Raw genomic sequence first — 23,334 nt, 5'->3', positions numbered from 1 at the left:
ACTTTTACACACGACACATTTCACACACAACACTTTTCACACACGTCACATTTCACACACGACACATTTCACACACAACACATTTCACACACAACACAGTTCACACACAACACACACGACTCATTTCACACACGACACATTTCACACACAACACTTTTTACACACGACACATTTCACACACAACACTTTTCACACACGTCACATTTCACACACGACACATTTCACACACAACACATTTCACACACAACACATTTCACACACAACACACACAACTCATTTCACACACGACACATTTCACACACAACACATTTTACACACGACACATTTCACACATGACACATTTCACACACGACACATTTTACACACGACACATTTCACACACGTCACATTTCACACACGTCACATTTCACTCACGATACTTTTCACAAACGACACATTTCACACACGACACATTTCACACACGTCACATTTCTCACACAACACATTTCACACACAATACATTTCACACACGACACTTTTTACACACGACACATTTCACACACGACACATTTCACACACGACACATTTCACACACGACACATTTCACACACGACACATTTCACACACAACACTTTTCACACACATCACATTTCACACACAACACATTTCACACACGACACATTTCACACACAACACATTTCACACACAACACACACGACTCATTTCACACACGACACATTTCACACACAACACATTTTACAAACGACACATTTCACACACGACACATTTCACACACGACACATTTTACACACGACACATTTCACACACGTCATATTTCACACACGACACATTTCACTCACGATACTTTTCACAAACGACACATTTCACTCACGATACTTTTCACAAACGACACATTTCACACACGACACATTTCACACGCGTCACATTTCTCACACGACACATTTCACAGACGACTCTTTTCACACACGTCACGTTTCACACACGATACATTTCACACACAACACATTTCACACACGACACATTACACATACGACACTTTTAACACACGACACATTTCACACACGTCACTTTTCACACACGTCACATTTCACTCACGATACTTTTCACAAACGACACATTTCACACACGACACATTTCACACACGTCACATTTCTCACACGACACATTTCACAGACGACTCTTTTCACACACGTCACTTTTCACACACGATACATTTCACACACAACACATTTCACACACGACACATTACACATACGACACTTTTAACACACGACACATTTCACACACGTCACTTTTCACACACGACACATTTCACACATTTCAAACAAAACACATTTCACACACGACACATTTCACACACGACACATTTTACACACGACACATTTCACACACGACTCTTTTCACACACGATACATTTCACACACGACACATTTCACACACGACACATTACACATACGACACTTTTAACACAAGACACATTTCACACACGTCACTTTTCACACACAACACTTTTCACACACGACACATTTCACACACCTTACATTTCACACACGATACATTTCACACACGACACATTTCACACACGACACATTACACATACGACACTTTTAACACAAGACACATTTGACACACGTCACTTTTCACACACAACACTTTTCACACACGACACATTTCACACACCTTACATTTCACACACGACACATTTCACAAACGAGACATTTCACACACTTCACATTTCACACAAAACACATTTCACACACTACACATTTCACACACAACACATTTCACACACGACACATTTTACACACGACACTTTTCACATACGTCACATTTCACACATACCACACATTTCACACATACTTCACATTTCACACACAACACATTTCACACACGACACATTTTAACCCACGACACATTTCACACACGTCACTTTTCACACACAAAGCATTTCACACACGACACATTTCACACACGACACATTTCACACACGAAGCATTTCACACACGACACATTTCACACATACTACACATTTCACACATACTACACATTTCACACATACTACACATTTCACACACGTCACTTTTCACACACAACACATTTTACACACAACACATTTCACACACGTCACTTTTCACACACGACACATTTCATAAACGATACTTTTCACACACGTCACTTTTCACTCACGACACATTTCACACACGACACATTTCACACACATCACATTTCACACACGACACATTACACACACGTCACTTTTCACACACAACACTTTTCACACACGACACTTTTCACACACGTCACTTTTCACACACAACACTTTTCACACACGACACTTTTCACACACGACACATTTCACACACGACACATTTCACACACGATACATTTCACACACAACACATTTCACACACAACACATTTCACACACGATACATTTTACACACGTCACTTTTCACACACGTCACTTTTCACACACGACACATTTCAGACACGATACATTTCACACACAACACTTTTACACACGATACATTTCACACACGACACATTTCACAAACGACACATTTCACACACTTCACATTTCACACACAACACATTTCACACACAACACATTTCACACACAACACTTTTACACACAATACATTTCACACACGACACATTTCACAAACGACACATTTCACACACTTCACATTTCACACACAACACATTTCACACACAACACATTTCACACACAACACATTTCACACACTACACATTTCACACACAACACATTTCACACACGACACATTTTACACACGACACTTTTCAAATACGTCACATTTCACACATACCACACATTTCACACATACTTCACATTTCACACACAACACATTTCACACACGACACATTTTACACACGACACATTTCACACACGTCACTTTTCACACACAAAGCATTTCACACACGACACATTTCACACACGACACATTTCACACACGAAGCATTTCACACACGACACATTTCACACATACTACACATTTCACACATACTACACATTTCACACATACTACACATTTCACATACGTCACTTTTCACACACAACACATTTTACACACAACACATTTCACACACGTCACTTTTCACACACGACACATTTCACAAACGATACTTTTCACACACGTCACTTTTCACTCACGACACATTTCACACACGACACATTTCACACACATCACATTTCACACACGACACATTACACACACGTCACTTTTCACACACAACACTTTTCACACACGACACTTTTCACACACGTCACTTTTCACACACAACACTTTTCACACACGACACTTTTCACACACGACACATTTCACACACGACACATTTCACACACGATACATTTCACACACAACACATTTCACACACAACACATTTCACACACGATACATTTTACACACGTCACTTTTCACACACGTCACTTTTCACACACGACACATTTCAGACACGATACATTTCACACACAACACTTTTACACACGATACATTTCACACACGACACATTTCACAAACGACACATTTCACACACTTCACATTTCACACACAACACATTTCACACACAACACATTTCACACACAACACTTTTACACACGATACATTTCACACACGACACATTTCACAAACGACACATTTCACACACTTCACATTTCACACACAACACATTTCACACACAACACATTTCACACACAACACATTTCACACACGACACATTTCACACACGACACATTTCACACACGTCACTTTTCACACACAACACTTTTCACACACGACACATTTCACACACCTTACATTTCACACACGACACATTTCACACACGACACATTTCACACACTTCACATTTCACTCAAAACACATTTTACACACGACACATTTCACACACGACACATTTCACACACGACACATTTTACACACGACACTTTTCAAATACGTCAAATTTCACACATACTACACATTTCACACATACTTCACATTTCACACACAACACATTTCACACACGACACATTTTACACACGACACATTTCACACACGTCACTTTTCACACACAGCATTTCACACACGACACATTTCACACACAACACATTTCACACAGGAAGCATTTCACACACGACACTTTTCACATACGTCACATTTCACACATACTACACATTTCACACATACTACACATTTCACACACGTCACTTTTCACACACGACACATTTTACACACGACACATTTCACACACGTCACTTTTCACACACTACACATTTCACAAACGATACTTTTCACACACGTCACTTTTCACACACGACACATTTCACACACGACACATTACACACACGTCACTTTTCACACACAACACTTTTCACACACGACACATTTCACACACGACACATTTCACACACGACAAATTTCACACACCTCACATTTCACACACAACACATTTCACACACGTCACTTTTCACACACGACACATTTCACACACGACACATTTCATACACGTCACATTTCACACACGACACATTACACACACGTCACTTTTCACACACGACACTTTTCACACACGACACATTTCACACACCTCACATTTCACACACGACACATTTCACAAACGACACATTTCACACACTTCACATTTCACACACAACACATTTCACACACAACACATTTCACACACAACACATTTCACACACGACACATTTCACACACGACACATTTCACACACAACACATTTCACACACAACACATTTCACACACGTCACTTTTCACACACAACACTTTTCACACACGACACATTTCACACACCTTACATTTCACACACGATACATTTCACACACGACACATTTCACACACGACACATTACACATACGACACTTTTAACACAAGACACATTTCACACACGTCACTTTTCACACACAACACTTTTCACACACGACACATTTCACACACCTTACATTTCACACACGACACATTTCACAAACGAGACATTTCACACACTTCACATTTCACACAAAACACATTTCACACACTACACATTTCACACACAACACATTTCACACACGACACATTTTACACACGACACTTTTCACATACGTCACATTTCACACATACCACACATTTCACACATACTTCACATTTCACACACAACACATTTCACACACGACACATTTTACACACGACACATTTCACACACGTCACTTTTCACACACAAAGCATTTCACACACGACACATTTCACACACGACACATTTCACACACGAAGCATTTCACACACGACACATTTCACACATACTACACATTTCACACATACTACACATTTCACACATACTACACATTTCACACACGTCACTTTTCACACACAACACATTTTACACACAACACATTTCACACACGTCACTTTTCACACACGACACATTTCACAAACGACACTTTTCACACACGTCACTTTTCACTCACGACACATTTCACACACGACACATTTCACACACATCACATTTCACACACGACACATTACACACACGTCACTTTTCACACACAACACTTTTCACACACGACACTTTTCACACACGTCACTTTTCACACACAACACTTTTCACACACGACACTTTTCACACACGACACATTTCACACACGACACATTTCACACACGATACATTTCACACACAACACATTTCACACACGATACATTTTACACACGTCACTTTTCACACACGTCACTTTTCACACACGACACATTTCAGACACGATACATTTCACACACAACACTTTTACACACGATACATTTCACACACAACACATTTCACAAACGACACATTTCACACACTTCACATTTCACACACAACACATTTCACACACAACACATTTCACACACAACACTTTTACACACAATACATTTCACACACGACACATTTCACAAACGACACATTTCACACACTTCACATTTCACACACAACACATTTCACACACAACACATTTCACACACAACACATTTCACACACGACACATTTCACACACGACACATTTCACACACGTCACTTTTCACACACAACACTTTTCACACACGACACATTTCACACACCTTACATTTCACACACGACACATTTCACACACGACACATTTCACACACTTCACATTTCACTCAAAACACATTTTACACACGACACATTTCACACACGACACATTTCACACACGACACATTTTACACACGACACTTTTCAAATACGTCAAATTTCACACATACTACACATTTCACACATACTTCACATTTCACACACAACACATTTCACACACGACACATTTTACACACGACACATTTCACACACGTCACTTTTCACACACAGCATTTCACACACGACACATTTCACACACAACACATTTCACACAGGAAGCATTTCACACACGACACTTTTCACATACGTCACATTTCACACATACTACACATTTCACACATACTACACATTTCACACACGTCACTTTTCACACACGACACATTTTACACACAACACATTTCACACACGTCACTTTTCACACACTACACATTTCACAAACGATACTTTTCACACACGTCACTTTTCACACACGACACATTTCACACACGACACATTACACACACGTCACTTTTCACACACAACACTTTTCACACACGACACATTTCACACACGACACATTTCACACACGACAAATTTCACACACGTCACTTTTCACACACGACACATTTCACACACGACACATTTCATACACGTCACATTTCACACACGACACATTACACACACGTCACTTTTCACACACGACACTTTTCACAAACGACACATTTCACACACCTCACATTTCACACACGACACATTTCACAAACGACACATTTCACACACTTCACATTTCACACACAACACATTTCACACACAACACATTTCACACACAACACATTTCACACACGACACATTTCACACACGACACATTTCACACACGTCACATTTCTCACACGACACATTTCACACACGATACATTTCACACACAACACTTTTCACACACGACACATTTCACACACGACACATTTCACACACGACACATTTCACACACAACACATTTCACACACAACACATTTCACAGACGATACATTTCACACACGTCACTTTTCACACACGTCACTTTTCACACACGACACATTTCACACACGATACATTTCACACACAACACTTTTTACACACGACACATTTCACACACAACACTTTTCACACACGACACATTTCACACACGACACATTTCACACACAACACATTTCACACACAACACATTTCACACACAACACATTTCACAGACGATACATTTCACACACGTCACTTTTCACACACGTCACTTTTCACACACAACACATTTCACACACGATACATTTCACACACAACACTTTTTACACACGACACATTTCACACACAACACTTTTCACACACGTCACTTTTCACACACAACACATTTCACACACGATACATTTCACACACAACACTTTTACACACGACACATTTCACACACAACACTTTTCACACACGTCACATTTCACACACGACACATTTCACACACAACACATTTCACACACAACACAGTTCACACACAACACACACGACTCATTTCACACACGACACATTTCACACACAACACTTTTTACACACGACACATTTCACACACAACACTTTTCACACACGTCACATTTCACACACGACACATTTCACACACAACACATTTCACACACAACACATTTCACACACAACACACACAACTCATTTCACACACGACACATTTCACACACAACACATTTTACACACGACACATTTCACACATGACACATTTCACACACGACACATTTTACACACGACACATTTCACACACGTCACATTTCACACACGTCACATTTCACTCACGATACTTTTCACAAACGACACATTTCACACACGACACATTTCACACACGTCACATTTCTCACACGACACATTTCACACACAATACATTTCACACACAACACTTTTTACACACGACACATTTCACACACGACACATTTCACACACGACACATTTCACACACAACACATTTCACACACGACACATTTCACACACAACACTTTTCACACACATCACATTTCACACACAACACATTTCACACACGACACATTTCACACACAACACATTTCACACACAACACACACGACTCATTTCACACACGACACATTTCACACACAACACATTTTACAAACGACACATTTCACACACGACACATTTCACACACGACACATTTTACACACGACACATTTCACACACGTCATATTTCACACACGACACATTTCACACACGACACATTTCACACACGATACTTTTCACAAACGACACATTTCACTCACGATACCTTTCACAAACGACACATTTCACACACGACACATTTCACACGCGTCACATTTCTCACACGACACATTTCACAGACGACTCTTTTCACACACGTCACGTTTCACACACGATACATTTCACACACAACACATTTCACACACGACACATTACACATACGACACTTTTAACACACGACACATTTCACACACGTCACTTTTCACACACGTCACATTTCACTCACGATACTTTTCACAAACGACACATTTCACACACGACACATTTCACACACGTCACATTTCTCACACGACACATTTCACAGACGACTCTTTTCACACACGTCACTTTTCACACACGATACATTTCACACACAACACATTTCACACATTTCAAACAAAACACATTTCACACACGACACATTTCACACACGACACATTTTACACACGACACATTTCACACACGACACTTTTCACACACGATACATTTCACACACGACACATTTCACACACGACACATTACACATACGACACTTTTAACACAAGACACATTTCACACACGTCACTTTTCACACACAACACTTTTCACACACGACACATTTCACACACCTTACATTTCACACACGACACATTTCACAAACGAGACATTTCACACACTTCACATTTCACACAAAACACATTTCACACACTACACATTTCACACACAACACATTTCACACACGACACATTTTACACACGACACTTTTCACATACGTCACATTTCACACATACCACACATTTCACACATACTTCACATTTCACACACAACACATTTCACACACGACACATTTTACACACGACACATTTCACACACGTCACTTTTCACACACAAAGCATTTCACACACGACACATTTCACACACGACACATTTCACACACGAAGCATTTCACACACGACACATTTCACACATACTACACATTTCACACATACTACACATTTCACACATACTACACATTTCACACACGTCACTTTTCACACACAACACATTTTACACACAACACATTTCACACACGTCACTTTTCACACACGACACATTTCACAAACGATACTTTTCACACACGTCACTTTTCACTCACGACACATTTCACACACGACACATTTCACACACATCACATTTCACACACGACACATTACACACACGTCACTTTTCACACACAACACTTTTCACACACGACACTTTTCACACACGTCACTTTTCACACACAACACTTTTCACACACGACACTTTTCACACACGACACATTTCACACACGACACATTTCACACACGATACATTTCACACACAACACATTTCACACACAACACATTTCACACACGATACATTTTACACACGTCACTTTTCACACACGTCACTTTTCACACACGACACATTTCAGACACGATACATTTCACACACAACACTTTTACACACGATACATTTCACACACGACACATTTCACAAACGACACATTTCACACACTTCACATTTCACACACAACACATTTCACACACAACACATTTCACACACAACACTTTTACACACGATACATTTCACACACGACACATTTCACAAACGACACATTTCACACACTTCACATTTCACACACAACACATTTCACACACAACACATTTCACACACAACACATTTCACACACGACACATTTCACACACGACACATTTCACACACGTCACTTTTCACACACAACACTTTTCACACACGACACATTTCACACACCTTACATTTCACACACGACACATTTCACACACGACACATTTCACACACTTCACATTTCACTCAAAACACATTTTACACACGACACATTTCACACACGACACATTTCACACACGACACATTTTACACACGACACTTTTCAAATACGTCAAATTTCACACATACTACACATTTCACACATACTTCACATTTCACACACAACACATTTCACACACGACACATTTTACACACGACACATTTCACACACGTCACTTTTCACACACAGCATTTCACACACGACACATTTCACACACAACACATTTCACACAGGAAGCATTTCACACACGACACTTTTCACATACGTCACATTTCACACATACTACACATTTCACACATACTACACATTTCACACACGTCACTTTTCACACACGACACATTTTACACACGACACATTTCACACACGTCACTTTTCACACACTACACATTTCACAAACGATACTTTTCACACACGTCACTTTTCACACACGACACATTTCACACACGACACATTACACACACGTCACTTTTCACACACAACACTTTTCACACACGACACATTTCACACACGACACATTTCACACACGACAAATTTCACACACCTCACATTTCACACACAACACATTTCACACACGTCACTTTTCACACACGACACATTTCACACACGACACATTTCATACACGTCACATTTCACACACGACACATTACACACACGTCACTTTTCACACACGACACTTTTCACACACGACACATTTCACACACCTCACATTTCACACACGACACATTTCACAAACGACACATTTCACACACTTCACATTTCACACACAACACATTTCACACACAACACATTTCACACACAACACATTTCACACACGACACATTTCACACACTTCACATTTCACACACGTCACATTTCACACACGACACATTTCACACACGACACATTTCACACACGACACATTTCACACACGACACATTTCACACACGTCACTTTTCACACACAACACTTTTCACACACGACACATTTCACACACCTTACATTTCACACACGACACATTTCACACACGACACATTTCACACACTTCACATTTCACTCAAAACACATTTCACACACGACACATTTCACACACTTCACATTTCACACACAACACATTTCACACACAACACATTTCACACACAACACATTTCACACACGACACATTTCACACACGTCACATTTCACACACGACACATTTCACACACGACACATTTCATACACGACACATTTCACACACGTCACATTTCACACACGACACATTTCACACACGACACTTTTCACACACGACACTTTTCACTTAGACACATTTCACACACGTTGCCTCGGCTGACCTTCGGGGGAAACTGCTGCGTGACCTCTGGATGATAAGCGCAGTTCGATTTGGATTTCTGCAACGAAACGACCACGAAACACTCGAAGAGTCGGCGCCGGTTCTCCGCAGAGCCGCTCCGTAAACTGGGGCCGGGTTTGGATCGACTCGGGATCGACTTCGCCGACACGAGACGCTGACGCTGAACTACAAGAACAAAAGTACTGCAGTTAAATAATACTCTTTCAAAGTACTTTACACAGTTCTGGGTAAAGCTCTTTACCTTTTGCTCTTTCTTCAAATTCACTCTCAGAGGTGCTGTCATCTGTGACTGCAACGCAACAACAACAACAACAACATCAACAACATCAGGGCTGCCACACATAGTCTGACAAACAGTGACTAATCAATGTAAAGTAAATATAAAAATAATAATATTTTCTTATCTTCACTCCAAATGGACTCTTAATATTCTAGATGTTTTGCTTTGCCTGAATGTGTTTATGAGACATAAAAACATATAAACATAAAACAATATTGTGGAGCTTTTCAGTCGGAGCAATAACATCTCCATGGTGACAAGCCGTTAGAGCAGGGATGGGAAAACTACGTCCGGTTTGTCTTTATAATCCGGCCCGCCAAACCAAACATGCCAAGTAATATCATTTTTCTTTTCTTTTTTGCCTTCAGGCATCTGTCTGCACTTGTATCTTTAATAAATATGACGTGAAATATAATATAGAATAATAGATTCAATAGCCTATATTTGACAGAAAAGTGATATTTTATTTGATATTTTATTTTTTTAATTTTTTTTCACACCAATGATCGCGGGCTCCGCTACTTGCCGGGATTCTAATATGGCCCTCGGAGGAAAATAATTGCGTTAGAGGAAAAGGTTGCATCAATTATCTTGCAAGAATTGTTATAATTGACTGTGGACTACTTTTTCTAATATTCAGCTGGTTTGACAGCTAATAAACCAGGTATGTAGTGTTGAATTATATATAGGTCATTATCTTGAATTTTGTCCGTTGTAAAGCATAATATTGATCTAATATTTACATTGACTTCCTGTGCAAAATGGTGAGTTGATTGACATTAGACCTCGGCAAGGGCTCATTTACATGGACCCTTTACTTTATTTGACTAGAAAGTTGCCTCATTTTGTGGAGTGTTCTAAAGTGCAATGATCTAAATCACCAGCAGAGGGCGCTTGGTTTTAGTGACTGAAGTACAGCGCATGCAGCGCAGAGCAGAGCAGGCATCAAGCAAACTTCTGTAATGAGCTTTATTGCGTCTTTGGCTGATCCTGCAATGAAAATACAAATGTTGTAGACGTATAACTTTGGCTAATAGACCATGTCCCCTTCAATAGAACATATTTACACGTGTTACTTTAGTTATAATTAGATGATTTTATACAGACAGTAGAAGTGTAGTTTACCTCTTCCAGAGCTGCTCTCTGCGTAATGATAAATCCTCCTCAAGTGCTTTTTCCCAATTCGAGCTTCAAAAATACTGTTGATCCTCAGAACAAGCTGCAGAAGCACATCAAACATGTTTAACACACAAATGTCACTGATACTTTATACTGAGACATGTAATGTGGATAAACATGTGTATTCTTTATTATATAAGACTTATATAATAAAGAATACACATGTTTATCCACATTATTTTATTACTTATATTATAAGTGATAGTATTTTAACTGAACCCTTGATTCTGAAGTTTATCTGAAGAAATACTTCCTGTTTCTGCTGTTCCAGTTTTGGGCTGAGCAAAAAATAAATCTATACAACAAGGTTTTATTATTTCACAAGAACAACCTTCTTTCACAGATTTAATTCATAAATCCTAGTTTTTTTAATTCACATTCTTTATTATTACCAGATTATTTACAACACATAGAGCCTGTTACACACAAATAATATGGACTTTTTTAAATAATTACATTTCTACCCTAACATTCTTAAATTGTCGCTCATTTTAGTTTAAAACAAATACCTAACATCTTTTGTGATTATATCTGATGTTTGTGTTTTATGGGTTCCTTAATTTGGCCTCCTCGGACTTTGGAACATGTTTTATATATTTTAACGAGTCTATAATGACTATAATGAACCACAGATGTCCCACTTCACCATCTCTCCTTTGTGGAAGCTGCCGGTGTGACGCTCGTGACGGGCACATGCAGCACTCACGGTGGGTGTCCTGGGGCAGGTGTTTGGGTCGGGCGTCCTGGGGGTGGAGGGGGGACTGAGCTGAGGGGGAGACACGCCCCTGGCACCGCTGCCGCCGCCCACACACTGCTGAGCTTTACGTAAATCCAGCAACTTGAAACTCCGGGCCGAGGTCTGTCTGAAGAAGCCCGGTCTCGAGCTCTGGAGACACACGGGACTCATAAATGATCTGGATTTCATTTTATATTTTAACAAACTATGTCTTAGTCCTCCCGTAGGACTTCAGAGTGGTAAATGACAAGACAAAAACTACTCAAATCGCAATAAACGTCTTTAATTCAAGCATTTCACGTTTTTAGTTATGATTTTTAGTACATAAATGAGACATGTTATGATTTTTTTCACTCTGCAATGAACTGTAACAGCTACAGATAATAAGAGGCGGGGCTTATCATCATAACTAATAAGCCCCGCCTCTTCGCAGTGACATTTCACCGTAACAAGCGGCACATTGTCATTTACAGGTTTTTATCCATGAAAAGTGGCTGAGTCTTGACTTATGAATCAATTCCAACTAAGTACAGGGATGTGGGCGGGGATAGGGGGTAGGTGAAAACAGGACTTTTCCGGGCCTCAGTTGCGGGACAATACAGGATTAACTCAAACATGCAGTAATGAATCGAAATGCAACTTTGAGTAAACTAATGATGAGGAAACGCTGTTGTGATTCTCATGTCCCCTTTAAGTTCTCATGTCCCCTTTAAGTTCTCATGTCCCCTTTTAGTTCTCATGTCTCCTTTAAGTTCTCATGTCCCCTTTTAGTGCTCATGTCCCCTTTAAGTTCTCATGTCTCCTTTAAGTTCTCATGTCCCCTTTAAGTTCTCATGTCTCCTTTAAGTTATCATGTCTCCTTTAAGTTCTCATGTCCCCTTTAAGTTTTCATGTCTCCTTTAAGTTCCCATGTCCCCTTTAAGTTTTCATGTCTCCTTTAAGTTCCCATGTCCCCTCTAAGTTATCATGTCCCCTTTAAGTTCTCATGTCTCCTTTAAGTTCGCATGTCTCCTTTAAGTTCTTATGTCCCCTTTAAGTTTTCATGTCTCCTTTAAGTTCTCATGTCCCCTTCAAGTTTTCATGTCTCCTTTAAGTTCTCATGTCCCCTCTAAGTTCTCATGTCCCCTTTAAGTTCTCATGTCTCCTTTAAGTTCTCATGTCTCCTTTAAGTTCTCATGTCCCCTTTAAGTTTTCATGTCTCCTTTAAGTTCTCATGTCCCCTTCAAGTTTTCATGTCTCCTTTAAGTTCCCATGTCCCCTCTAAGTTATCATGTCCCCTTTAAGTTCTCATGTCTCCTTTAAGTTTGCATGTCTCCTTTAAGTTCTTATGTCCCCTTTAAGTTTTCATGTCTCCTTTAAGTTCTCATGTCCCCTTCAAGTTTTCATGTCTCCTTTAGGTTCTCATGTCCCCTCTAAGTTCTCATGTCCCCTCTAAGTTCTCATGTCCCCTTTAAGTTCTCATGTCTCCTTTAAGTTCTCATGTCCCCTTCAAGTTTTCATGTCTCCTTTAAGTTCCCATGTCCCCTCTAAGTTATCATGTCCCCTTTAAGTTCTCATGTCTCCTTTAAGTTTGCATGTCTCCTTTAAGTTCTAATGTCCCCTTTAAGTTTTCATGTCTCCTTTAAGTTCTCATGTCCCCTTCAAGTTTTCATGTCTCCTTTAGGTTCTCATGTCCCCTCTAAGTTCTCATGTCCCCTCTAAGTTCTCATGTCCCCTTTAAGTTCTCATGTCTCCTTTAAGTTCTCATGTCCCCTTCAAGTTTTCATGTCTCCTTTAAGTTCCCATGTCCCCTCTAAGTTATCATGTCCCCTTTAAGTTCTCATGTCTCCTTTAAGTTCGCATGTCTCCTTTAAGTTATTATGTCCCCTTTAAGTTTTCATGTCTCCTTTAAGTTCTCATGTCCCCTTCAAGTTTTCATGTCTCCTTTAAGTTCTCATGTCCCCTCTAAGTTCTCATGTCCCCTTTAAGTTCTCATGTCTCCTTTAAGTTCTCATGTCTCCTTTAAGTTCTCATGTCCCCTTTAAGTTTTCATGTCTCCTTTAAGTTCTCATGTCCCCTTCAAGTTATCATGTCCCCTTTAAGTTCTCATGTCTCCTTTAAGTTTGCATGTCTCCTTTAAGTTCTAATGTCCCCTTTAAGTTTTCATGTCTCCTTTAAGTTCTCATGTCCCCTTCAAGTTTTCATGTCTCCTTTAGGTTCTCATGTCCCCTCTAAGTTCTCATGTCCCCTCTAAGTTCTCATGTCCCCTTTAAGTTCTCATGTCTCCTTTAAGTTCTCATGTCTCCTTTAAGTTCTCATGTTCCCTTTAAGTTTGCATGTCTCCTTTAAGTTCTTATGTCCCCTTTAAGTTTTCATGTCTCCTTTAAGTTCTCATGTCCCCTTCAAGTTTTCATGTCTCCTTTAAGTTCTCATGTCCCCTCTAAGTTCTCATGTCCCCTTTAAATTCTCATGTCCCCTTTAAGTTCTCATGTCCCCTTTAAGTTCTCATGTCTCCTTTAAGTTCTCATGTCCCCTTTAAGTTATCATGTCCCCTTTAAGTTCTCATGTCCCCTTTTAGTTCTCATGTACCCTTTAAGTTCTCATGTCTCCTTTAAGTTCTCATGTCCCCTTTTAGTTCTCATGTCCCCTTTTAATTCCCATGTCTCCTTTAAGTTCTCATGTCCCCTTTAAGTTCTCATGTCCCCTTTAAGTTCTCATGTCTCCTTTAAGTTCTCATGTCCCCTTTTAAGTTCTCATGTACCCTTTTAAGTTCTCATGTCCCGTTTAAGTTCTCATGTCTCCTTTTAGTTCTCAGACCTTGTTGGTGTCAGCTCCAGGAGAAGACGGCAGTGACTGTTGTGAGCAGGAACTCTCCAGCTCGATGTCCTCGTACGGGTTTTCTTTGTCTGCAGAAAGAGGAACAGTTAAAGTATTTTCATGTTTATTTGCCCTCGGTTGAATGTAGCAGTGTAAGTACTGTGTGCAAACTGTGACATGGTAAGTACTGTGTGTAAACTGTGACATGGTAAGTACTGTGTGTAAACTGTGACATGGTAAGTACTGTGTGTAAACTGTGACATGGTAAGTACTGTGCTTAAACTGTGACATGGTAAGTACTGTGTGTAAACTGTGACATGGTAAGTACTGTGTGTAAACTGTGACATGGTAAGTACTGTGTGTAAACTGTGACATGGTAAGTACTGTGCTTAAACTGTGACATGGTAAGTACTGTGTGTATAACAGTGAAATGGTAAGTACTGTGTGTAAAACTGCTCCATCCATGTAAAACATATGTGTACCACAGTGTATTGTGTGTATTGTGTGTACCACAGTGTATTGTGTGTATTGGGTGTACCACAGTGTGTTGTGTGTATTGTGTGTACAACAGTACATTGTGTGTATTGTGTGTATTGTGTGTACCACAGTGTGTTGTGTGTATTGTGTGTACAACAGTACATTGTGTGTATTGTGTGTATTGTGTGTACCACAGTGTGTTGTGTGTATTGTGTGTACAACAGTGCATTGTGTGTATTGTGTGTATTGTGTGTACTACAGTGTACTGTGTGTATTGTGTGTACTACAGTGTATTGTGTGTATTGTGTGTACCACAGTGTATTGTGTGTACTACAGTGTATTGTGTGTATTGTGTGTACTACAGTGTACTGTGTGTATTGTGTACTACAGTGTATTGTGTGTACAACAGTGCATTGTGTGCATTGTGTGTATTGTGTGTACTACAGTGTGCTGTGTGTATTGTGTGTACTACAGTGTATTGTGTGTATTGTGTGTATTGTGTGTATTACAGTGTACTGTGTGTATTGTGTGTACTACAGTGTATTGTGTGTATTGTGTGTACTACAGTGTACTGTGTGTATTGTGTGTACCACAGTGTATTGTGTGTACTACAGTGTACTGTGTGTATTGTGTGTACTACAGTGTATTGTGTGTATTGTGTGTACCACAGTGTATTGTGTGTACAACAGTGTACTGTGTGTATTGTGTGTACCACAGTGTGTTGTGTGTATTGTGTGTACAACAGTGCATTGTGTGTATTGTATGTACTACAGTGTACTGTGTGTATTGTGTGTACTACAGTGTATTGTGTGTATTGTGTGTACCACAGTGTGTTGTGTGTATTGTGTGTACAACAGTGCATTGTGTGTATTATGTGTACTACAGTGTACTGTGTGTATTGTGTGTACTACAGTGTATTGTGTGTATTGTGTGTACTACAGTGTACTGTGTGTATTGTTTGTACTACAGTGTATTGTGTGTATTGTGTGTACTACAGTGTACTGTGTGTATTGTGTGTACTACAGTGTACTGTGTGTATTGTGTGTACTACAGTGTACTGTGTGTATTGTGTGTACCACAGTGTATTGTGTGTACAACAGTGTACTGTGTGTATTGTGTGTACTACAGTGTATTGTGTGTACTACAGTGTATTGTGCGTATTGTGTGTACTACAATGCACTGTGTGTACTGTGTGCATTGTGTGTACTACAGTGTATTGTGTGTATTGTGTGTACTACAGTGTACTGTGTGTATTGTGTGTACTACAGTGTATTGTGTGTACTACAGTGTACTGTGTGTATTGTGTGTACTACAGTGTACTGTGTGTATTGTGTGTACTACAGTGTACTGTGTGTATTGTGTGTACTACAGTGTATTGTGTGTATTGTGTGTACTACAGTGTATTGTGTGTATTGTGTGTACTACAGTGTATTGTGTGTATTGTGTGTACTACAGTGTATTGTGTGTATTGTGTGTACTACAGTGTATTGTGTGTATTGTGTGTACTACAGTGTATTGTGTGTATTGTGTGTACTACAGTGTATTGTGTGTATTGTGTGTACTACAGTGTACTGTGTGTATTGTGTGTACTACAGTGTATTGTGTGTATTGTGTGTACTACAGTGTATTGTGTGTATTGTGTGTACTACAGTGTATTGTGTGTATTGTGTGCACTACAGTGTATTGTGTGTATTGTGTGTACTACAGTGTATTGTGTGTATTGTGTGTACCACAGTGTATTGTGTGTATCGTGTGTACTACAGTGTACTGTGTGTATCGTGTGTACTACAGTGTACTGTGTGTATTGTGTGTACTACAGTGTACTGTGTGTATCGTGTGTACTACAGTGTACTGTGTGTATTGTGTGTACTACAGTGTATTGTGTGTATTGTGTGTACTACAGTGTATTGTGTGTATTGTGTGTACTACAGTGTGTTGTGTGTATTGTGTGTACTACAGTGTACTGTGTGTATTGTGTGTACTACAGTGTATTGTGTGTATTGTGTGTACTACAGTGTATTGTGTGTATTGTGTGTACTACAGTGTGTTGTGTGTATTGTGTGTACTACAATGTATTGTGTGTATTGTGTGTACCACAGTGTATTGTGTGTATCGTGTGTACTACAGTGTACTGTGTGTATCGTGTGTACTACAGTGTACTGTGTGTATCGTGTGTACTACAGTGTACTGTGTGTTTCGTGTGTACTACAGTGTACTGTGTGTATTGTGTGTACTACAGTGTACTGTGTGTATTGTGTGTACTACAGTGTACTGTGTGTATTGTGTGTACTACAGTGTACTGTGTGTATTGTGTGTACTACAGTGTACTGTGTGTATTGTGTGTACTACAGTGTACTGTGTGTATTGTGTGTACTACAGTGTACTGTGTGTATTGTGTGTACTACAGTGCACTGACCTAATATGTCTTCATAGTGATGCTCCTGAGACAACGACCGCGAGCACAGGCTCCTCCTCCTTCTGTCCTCCAGGTCAAACCACTTCCTGTTCCACACAACAACTTGAACCACTTTTATCTAGAAAAGACCTGACGTTTTACATATGGTGTGATATTTTCAGATGACATTGCTTTTCCTGCATGTTCCACAGTGTGGCATTAAAGCTCCGCCCACATGATTGAACCATGGAGACAAGCAGATGGGGCCAGGTCGAGCTACAAATAAGATCTGTGGAAAACACGTGTAATGAAATACATGCTAGGTAGATACGGCTAATGCCATACTGTGGAACATTCCAGACAAAGCAGGTGACTGTGTAACTGTGTAACACTGTAACTGTGTAACACTGTAACACTGTAACTGTGTAACTGTGTAACACTGTAACTGTGTAACTGTGTGACTGTGTGACTGTGTAACTGTGTGACTGTGTGACTGTGTGACTGTGTAACTGTGTAACTGTGTGACACTGTAACTGTGTAACTGTGTGACTGTGTGAGTGTGTAACTGTGTGACTGTGTAACACTGTAACTGTGTAACTGTGTAACACTGTAACTGTGTAATTGTGTGACTGTGTGACTGTGTAACTGTGTGACTGTGTAACTGTGTAACACTGTAACTGTGTAACACTGTGTGTGACTGTGTGAGTGTGTAACACTGTAACTGTGTAACTGTGTGACTGTGTGACTGTGTAACTGTGTGACTGTGTGACTGTGTAACTGTGTAACACTGTAACTGTGTAACTGTGTGACTGTGTGAGTGTGTAACTGTGTGACTGTGTAACACTGTAACTGTGTAACACTGTAACTGTGTAACTGTGTGACTGTGTAACTGTGTAACACTGTAACTGTGTGACTGTGTGAGTGTGTAACACTGTAACTGTGTAACTGTGTGAGTGTGTAACTGTGTGACTGTGTAATACTGTAACTGTGTAACTGTGTAACACTGTAACTATAAAACTGTGTGACTGTGTAACTGTGTAACACTGTAACTGTGTAACACTGTAACTGTGTAACTGTGTAATTGTGTGACTGTGTAACTGTGTAACACTGTAACTGTGTAACTGTGTAACACTGTAACCGTGTGACTGTGTGACTGTGTAACACTAACTGTGTAACTGTGTAACACTGTAACTGTGTAACTGGGTAACTGTGTAACACTGTAACTGTGTGACTGTGTGACTGTATAACTGTGTAACCGTGTAACTGTGTGACTGTGTAACACTGTAACTGTGTAACTGTGTGAGTGTGCGACTGTGTAACCGTGCAACTGTGTAACTGTCTAAAACTGTAACTATGTAACACTGTAACTGTGTGACTGTGTGACTGTGTAACTGTGTAACTGTGTAACTGTGTAACACTGTAACTGTGTAACACTGTAACTCTGTAACACTGTAACTGTGTGACTGTGTAACTGTGTGACTGTGTAACTATGTAACACTGTAACTGTGTGACTGTGTAACTGTGTAACACTGTAACTGCGTAACTTTGTAACTGTGTGACTGTGTAACTGTGTGACTGTGTAAAACTGTAACTGTGTAACACTGTAACTGTGTGACTGTGTAACTGTGTGACTGTGTAACTGTGTAACACTGTAACTGTGTGACTGTGTAACTGTGTAACTGTGTAACACTGTAACTGCATAACTTTGTAACTGTGTGACTGTGTAACTGTGTAACTGTGTGACTGTGTAACTGTGTGACTGTGTAAAACTGTAACTGTGTAACTGTGTGACTGTGTAACTGTGTAACACTGTAACTGTGTAACTGTGTGACTGTGTGACTGTGTAACTGTGTAACACTGTAACTGTGCGACTGTGTAACACTGTAACTGTGTAACACTGTAACTATGTAACACTGTAACTGTGTGACTGTGTGACTGTGTAACTGTGCAACACTGTAACTGTTTAACACTGTAACCATGTAACACTGTAACTGTGTAACACTGTAACTGTGTAAAACTGTAACTGTGTAACACTGTAACCATGTAACTGTGTAACACTGTAACTGTGTAACACTGTAACTGTGTAACTGTGTGACTGTGTAACTGTGTGACTGTGTAACACTGTAACTGTGTAACTGTGTGACTGTGTAACTGTGTAACACTGTAACTGTGTGACTGTGTGACTGTGTAACACTGTAACTGTGCGACTGTGTAACACTGTAACTGTGCGACTGTGTAACACTGTAACTGTGTAACACTGTAACTGTGTAACACTGTAACTGTGTAACACTGTAACTGTATAACTGTGTAACACTATAACTGTGTAACTGTGTAACTGTGTAACACTGTAACTGTATAACTGTGTAACACTATAACTGTGTAACTGTGTGAGTGTGTAACACTGTAACTGTATAACTGTGTAACACTATAACTGTGTAACTGTGTGAGTGTGTAACACTGTAACTGTATAACTGTGTAACCGTGTAACACTGTAACTCTGTAACACTGTAACTGTGTAACGGAACATCACCTGCATGAGTCCATAGACATAGAAAGTTAAAGTCATACTTAGAGCATTGTCTATGGAGATGGACAGGTTTTTTGCCATAATGTGTAATATTATATCTAAACGAACAACATTTCCATGGAAACAGGCACAAAGAGACTCTTCCAGGCCAAGTACGAGTCAATTCTGTGGAGAAGCAGCCGCTCACGGTGAGAACACAGAATTTAAACCTGCTGCCCTGCTCTATGGACCAGACATACAAACGTACCTGTTACCTCTGCCCGCCGCCGGCTCGGCCCGATGCCCTCCCGCCGCCGGCTCGGGCCGATGCCCCGCCGTCTCCGGCTTGGTCCACCTCGGGGTGCTTTGGGACGGCAGGGGCGGCAGGTGTCTCAGTCCTCTGGGGAGCGACGGGTGCTGGAAGGTGCGCTGCGGTTTGGGCACTGGGTTTATGGGCGGATTCTGAACAGACTCTGTGGATGTAGTTGTGTTTCTTTGTCCGGTTACGTCCTTCTTCTTGGCCTCGTCCTGCTTGCTTTTGGCTTTAGGGCTGAAGTAGTTTCCCAGTTCGGTTGTCGTTCTCTGCTGACGATCTTCCATCGCTTCCAGTTTCTTGAAAAGACTAAACACTGCTTTTCGCTCTTGGCCGCTCGACTCTTTACTCCGTTTTAAACTTCCAAACTGTAATTTCTCAACAGGGGAATTTGACCTTGAACCTTCACCTTCAGCGACCTTTTCCTTTCGATGGCGCCTTGAACCGCTCTCTTCACTTTTACTTTTACTGCCGACACATTTAGATCCGTCCTCGGCTGTCGAAACTGTAGAAGGCACTTTTTTCTCTACGTTTTCTCCCGCTTTTTCCTCGTTCTCGTACAAATGCTTTGTGTCGCCATCGGTTTCCACGTCGCCATTTCCAGTGGGTGACTTTTTCCCGATGACGCTGAAGCCGACGGCGTTTGGACCGGACGAGTCTTTCCCTTCCCAAAGCCAGATCTTGTCCTGGATGTTTGGCCGGACGCCGTTCTCTTTGGCCTGCGGCGCGTCCAAATCGCTTCTTCTGTGAGACATGTCGAGCGTGGAAATAAAGCGACTTCAGGGATGGATATACGTGGTCGCTCTCACTTATGGACATTTTTATCGACCTGAAACACAGACAATTGCGTAAAAATATTGACGGAAAAGTGAATAAAACTGTTAAAACTGTATTTTCCGTATTTTTGGCAGATTTCAAATGGTTATGGTTATTTAGTATTTTAAGAGTTATGTGGGGCACCAGCCTTATTAGGCATTAAAAACACCTTAACATTAACAATTTGCAAATATCTAACTTAATAAATGTTTAAAAATGAATATTTAGCTAATCTGAAGGTTATGAGAATGTAACCATGAAGAACACTTTACCAACTGTGGTTTATGAAGCTTTATTCACCTATAAATAAGCAGAAATATGGAT

At 40.2% G+C, this 23,334-nt stretch overlaps 1 protein-coding gene across 1 annotated transcript in view; it reads right to left on the bottom strand.

Moving 5' to 3' along the window:
* Window positions 1-22,964, bottom strand: part of LOC140366963 (DENN domain-containing protein 2A-like) — a 37,781-nt gene extending 14,817 nt beyond the window's left edge. The window contains exons 1-7 of the mRNA XM_072453228.1: window positions 22,150-22,964; window positions 19,397-19,482; window positions 16,504-16,592; window positions 13,678-13,857; window positions 12,918-13,011; window positions 11,754-11,801; window positions 11,493-11,677 (exon numbers count right to left, since the gene is read on the bottom strand). Of these exons, the coding sequence (XP_072309329.1) occupies window positions 11,493-11,677; window positions 11,754-11,801; window positions 12,918-13,011; window positions 13,678-13,857; window positions 16,504-16,592; window positions 19,397-19,482; window positions 22,150-22,949 (1,482 nt within the window). The 5' untranslated portion in view covers window positions 22,950-22,964. The remainder of the gene's footprint in view (window positions 1-11,492; window positions 11,678-11,753; window positions 11,802-12,917; window positions 13,012-13,677; window positions 13,858-16,503; window positions 16,593-19,396; window positions 19,483-22,149) is intronic.
* Between the last annotated feature and the right edge of the window lie 370 nt (window positions 22,965-23,334).

The sequence above is a fragment of the Eucyclogobius newberryi genome, unplaced genomic scaffold (genome assembly GCF_026437365.1).
Source record: "Eucyclogobius newberryi isolate DKJ021-1_F unplaced genomic scaffold, fEucNew1.0.hap1 SCAF_2, whole genome shotgun sequence".
NCBI classification, from domain to species: domain Eukaryota; kingdom Metazoa; phylum Chordata; class Actinopteri; order Gobiiformes; family Gobiidae; genus Eucyclogobius; species Eucyclogobius newberryi.
The sequence above is the reverse complement of the archived record's forward strand: the minus strand, read 5'-3'. Positions and strand labels throughout refer to the sequence as shown.